This window comes from Perognathus longimembris, chromosome 13, assembly GCF_023159225.1.
Source record: "Perognathus longimembris pacificus isolate PPM17 chromosome 13, ASM2315922v1, whole genome shotgun sequence".
In the NCBI taxonomy this organism is placed as follows: domain Eukaryota; kingdom Metazoa; phylum Chordata; class Mammalia; order Rodentia; family Heteromyidae; genus Perognathus; species Perognathus longimembris.
The window spans coordinates 51,981,295-51,986,602 of record NC_063173.1 but is presented as its reverse complement, the minus strand read 5'-3'; the positions used below and the strand labels follow the sequence as shown (position 1 = coordinate 51,986,602).

The window sequence follows — 5,308 nt, the reverse complement described above, 5'->3', positions numbered from 1 at the left end:
GAAATTATTTCTCTTTTCTTTTTGTATCTTCCCTATGCTTTATCCCCTGTTGCCACTGTATTTGATTTTGGCACCCTGGGTATATTATATACATTTGTCTGAATTGGGGAAGGAAAGGGGAGCATTAAAATGGTGAGACAAATGGCAAAAGGTGAACCAATGCACCAGCAATACTTGCAAGACAATATGTAGTAAACTGAATAAACCAACTCAGGAGGGAGGATTTGGGAGGAGAGAAGGTGGGAGAAAAATGAGGGAAGAGATGACAAGTTTGACAAGAAATGTACTCACTAGCTTATGTATGCAACTGTAACTCCTCTGTACATCACCTTGACAATAAAAATAACAAAAAAGAAAGATCCATGTGTATTGAACAATGAGGAGAGCGTGGTCCAGAGACTTATGGAGAATGGGGTCCTTTATTATCTTTAAGTATGTGGACCCAGAGTTTTCAGTTCAACATGAATGATTCCTGGATGACAGACTCCTCTCCATCATTCTCTTTTATCTGTCACAACCCCACCCATCCTCTTGTTACCTTGTTCCATTTTTACATATGTAAATCGAATATTTTGGCTGTATTCAGCTACCTTTCCTCTCTCCATTCATCTGTCCCCCATTCCCTGGGTCTCCCCACACTCTAGCAAAACATTTCACCTTCCTGACCTTACTCTCTTGTTCTTTTTCTTTATCTGTGGAAACAGTTTGAGAAAGACAGACACTAATTTATTATTATTATTATTATTTTCTTTGGGCATGGGAGTGAAGAGATTCACCTCCTTGCTAGGCAACTCTCAGATTACTTCTGTCTCCTTAACTGTTTCTATCACATCACCAGAAAGGCAGTGAGTCCTGGTCCCAGGAAGAAATGCTCTGTAACTTCTATTTACTTTGCTCTGTTGCGTGAAGCTGCTGAAATGATGCACACACAGTGAATGTGGAAATTTTAATTGGCCCTTCTTCCTTATGTCGATGCTGTCTCCACATTCTGTCTTTGCAACTGGTGCAGGTTGATTGCCACCAAGGTCTCGCTGTGAATCTTCCTCATGGACGGGTTTATTGTTGGGGCCTAAGGGATCAGTTATCAGTCCCTAGAGAACCAGGTCGTAAGGGATTGAGATGGAATTCAACAACACTGCCACCCATATGCTTTTTTTAAAGTTATATTTTCTTTGTTATTTCATAACTAACCCTTTTTTTTTTGTAGCTGGTAAAGCATCTTTTCATTTGTCCAGGAATGTGGGCTTGGGTGTAGTGATAAAGCCTTACTACCATAAACAAAGACCTTACTTTATGCAAAGATAAATCTAACCTAAAGTTTGACCTAAAAGCTGTCTGACCTAAATTTTCATAAATGTATTCATCTTTTCTCATGATTGACTTCTAATTCTGATTAGGGTTTTGAGCTCCCATACTGACATTCAGAAACCATTTCTGGGCTTGCCAAGTTCTTACGAAACAGTCTCTAATGGACTACTTTGCCATACAGCAAACACATTTTAAGTTTCTGCATGCAGACATTAAAACCTTATGAACAATAGATGTTGGGATAGAGCCATGAATTCCTAGTTTTAACAGAAATTCAACATGGCTATTTTTCTTGATGGCAGAATGCTTCATGGAAGGCAGGATGAATCCTATGTGTAGGCAGGTAATGGCCATAGTTACCTGAAATGGGAAGCTCCTGTATCACAGGTTGTGTGAATGACTGCAAAAACTTTTCTTGCTTCCTTATGTACCATGATGATGTGAGGTACACTATCTCAAATAATTCATTTCCATACCCATTCTCTCCTGGAGTCAATAGCTCATGACCCCATTTGAATTCCCATTGTTTTTACAGTAGAATGACATCTACCTGAACAGAAATGATAGGATGCCATTTGAAAAAGGATTGATGCAGAACTCTATCATCCATCATTGTGGTAGACTATCTATCAGCCAAAGCCTCCAGACAGAAAAAAAATCTATTCCTATTAGGCAGGGCATTCCACTGGCCTGACCCTCAAAAACCAAACCTTTGTTCAATTTGAGGTCCCAGAAATAAACATTAAGATCCCTACCATTCTAGGGGAAAGGGAGCCTGGAACAGAAGTCCTCTTTTTCTAGCCAAATTAACTTTTCCACAAAAAAAAAATCACAGTTCTTCCTAGAGGGATTAAAAAATGCCATGTTTTTTTTTCCCATAACAATGAATGTGCACTTGTGGATTGGTAAATGAAGTTTTTGTCTTTCAGCTTAAATGTTTTCTATTCTATGCCATTCATATAGTTTCAGTGTTTGGTAGGTGGTATTCTGTGACTTTCATCAAGTCTTTCCTCTTCTTTTAAGGTTAGTCATTCTTGATTTTGCTTGACTTCAAATCCGATTGAAGACTCAAGCCTCTATAGTAACCTTTAGAAAAAGCTCCTGGATATGGGTCATTCCTTATAAAACACAGAATGCCATGAGAACAGCTCTCTCTCCACTGAACAATAGTAGCATACTTCCTTATTTAAGGGACAAACATTTTTCTTTGTATATTTTTCCCCTCCCAAAATCATTTTATTGAGTACTAAATAAATTCCTTATCATTAATTAGTAGGTGCTAGGGGTAAAAGAGTATGAGGGACAAGGTAACAAACAGTACAAGTAATGTATCCAATGCCTAACGTATGAAACTGTAACCTCTCTGTACATCAGTTTGATAATAAAAAATTAAAAAAAAGAATGTGAATCTTGGAATAATAAAAATTAGACTCAAGTATTTACTCACAAACACATGTTGGAAGCAATTGTTTTCAAATGCCAGGTAATGTAATAAGCATGAGATTATTGGGTAGACAGGATAGCTGAAGTCATAAGATTCTTTTTAAGTAAATACATTTATTTCACACTCATTTTTGTGAACAACTTGAACAGAATTTACAAAGGACAATCAGGCAATTTTTTATTATTTATTTATTTATTTATTTATTTGCCAGTCCTGGGCCTTGGACTCAGGGCCTGAGCACTATCCCTGGATTCTTCTTATTCTTCCACTTTTTTTTTTTTTGGCTCAAGGTTAGCACTCATCACTTGAGCCACAGTGCCACTTCTGTCCATTTTCTATATATGTGGTGCTGAGGAATCGAACCCAGGGCTTCATGTATACGAGGCAAGCACTCTTGCCACTAGGCCATATTCCCAGCCCTCAATTAGGCAATTTATGGAAGTTATTTAAGTTTGAACTTTGATTTGAATACTGGTTATATACAAGTGGAGATTGTTTTACCCAATGAAGAATATGGGAGAAATATTTGATTTAGTATTTACGAAGTTTGTAAATGTCTTGAATAATCATCACAAAACCCTTCTCTATGATTGATGCATTGTAAACTGCATTCTAAGGGAGAAATGAGTCTCAGAAGAAATCTAGAACATTTTATAAGTTCTTGTGTGTTTATAGGGGCAGCCTTCACTTTCCAGCTCTATATGCACCATTTTAGAATTATTATATTGTGGCAGCTTATGTTACAAGATGCTTTGATGTGATGAACATTATGAGTGTGTATTGAATCTAAAGATCTTTCTTCCTGCCACTTTGATAACATCTTTCACCTCCTTGTTTCTCAAACTATAGATGAGAGGGTTCAACATGGGAATTACAATGCCATAAAACACAGAGACTATTTTTGTATTCTCCTCAGAATTATCGGAATGGGGCTCTAAGTACATGTAAGAGAGAGTTGCATAGAAAATGGTCACTGCTGTTAGGTGGGAGGCACAGGTGGAGAAAGTTTTCTTCCTTCCGGCAGTAGACATCTTTAGGATGGTGGCCATGATGTACGTATAGGAGACAATCACGACAGACACAGTAAACATCAGGTTAAATCCCACAAAGATAAATGTCAGCAGGATGTTCATGTCAATGCTGGAGCAAGAAAGAGTGATCATTGGGATAAAATCACAGTAGAAGTGATTAATACGGTTGGATTTACAGAAGGACAAGGAAAATGTAAAACTTGTGTGGACACAGGAGTTTATAGATCCCATGAGATACGATCCAGCTGCCAATTGGAGGCAGATTTTTCGAGACATGATGATAGGGTAGCGAAGTGGTTTACAGATGGCCACATAGCGGTCCACCGCCATTGCTGCCAAGATGTAACAGTCAGTGGTGGCAAACACGACATAGATAAATAATTGCACGGCACATTCTTCAAACGATATGGATTTGTCTTCTACCAGAAAATTTTGCAGCATCTTGGGAGTGATGGCAGATGTGTAACAGATGTCAACAAAAGCCAAATGCTGTAAGAAAAAGTACATGGGTGTTTGAAGTCTGGCGTCTGTGTTGATGAGTAGGATCATTCCAGCATTACCCACCATGGACGTCAGGTAGATTACAAGGAATACAATGAAGAGGACGTACTGAATCTCATTTGGGACACCAAATCCCAGAAGATAGAACTCACTGATTTCACTGCTATTTGCTCTTGTCATGGCTCACCAAATTCTGGAGACAACCAAAGGAAGGAACAAGAAAAAGTAGAAATCTTTAGGATTTCTCGGTATCATAACCTTTTCAAATTTCATTTTATTGTTTTGGGCTGGATTTTCCTAACAATTACTCATAAGCCATTTATTCGTTTCCAAGTAGCTTTTAAAATACTCTTGATAGGAATCCACCACAGGATTTATATGTGTCATTGTTTCATTTGAAAATGGACAAAGCTAGCTTTCAATAAGTGATTCTAAGAAATATAGACAGACTTAAAGTTTCCAGTAAATGGTTACCTGTACTTGCATGAGTCAATATTCAATTATATATTTAAACATTCCTGTCATCCTATAGTTTTTCTTAGTTATCATGTGATCCATATTATCCTCATTCAAGTTCTTGAAATAAGAGTAAGGTTAGAGGGGCTGGGAATATGGCTTAGTGACAAGAGTGTTTGCCTCATATATATGAAGCCCTGGGTTCAATTCCCCAGCACCACATATGTAGAAAATGGCCAGAAGTGGCGCTGTGGCTCAAGTGGTAGAGTGCTAGCCTTGAACAAAAAGAAGCCAGGGACAGTGCTCAGGACCTGAGTCCAAGGCCCAGGACAGGCAAAAACAAAACAAACCAAAACAAAAAAAAAGAGTAAGGTTAGAGCAAGAGTTTCCTGAGATAAGTAGCTAGGTCACACATATTTCATGGCTGCATAATGTGCATAATTACCCTTTCCATAAATACCATGACAGTACTTCCCCTAAAAAAAAACAACAACACTTTAAAACCAGCTGACAGTGGCTCACACCTATAATCCAAGCTACTCAGGAGGCTGAGATCTGAGAATCACAG

At 38.1% G+C, this 5,308-nt stretch overlaps 1 protein-coding gene across 1 annotated transcript; it reads right to left on the bottom strand.

Moving 5' to 3' along the window:
• Window positions 1-3,519: 3,519 nt before the first annotated feature.
• On the bottom strand, window positions 3,520-4,464 carry LOC125362572 (putative olfactory receptor 5AK3). Its single transcript, XM_048361394.1, has one exon. It carries the CDS (start codon window positions 4,462-4,464, stop codon window positions 3,520-3,522), a length of 945 nt encoding a protein of 314 aa, XP_048217351.1.
• Window positions 4,465-5,308: the final 844 nt, after the last annotated feature.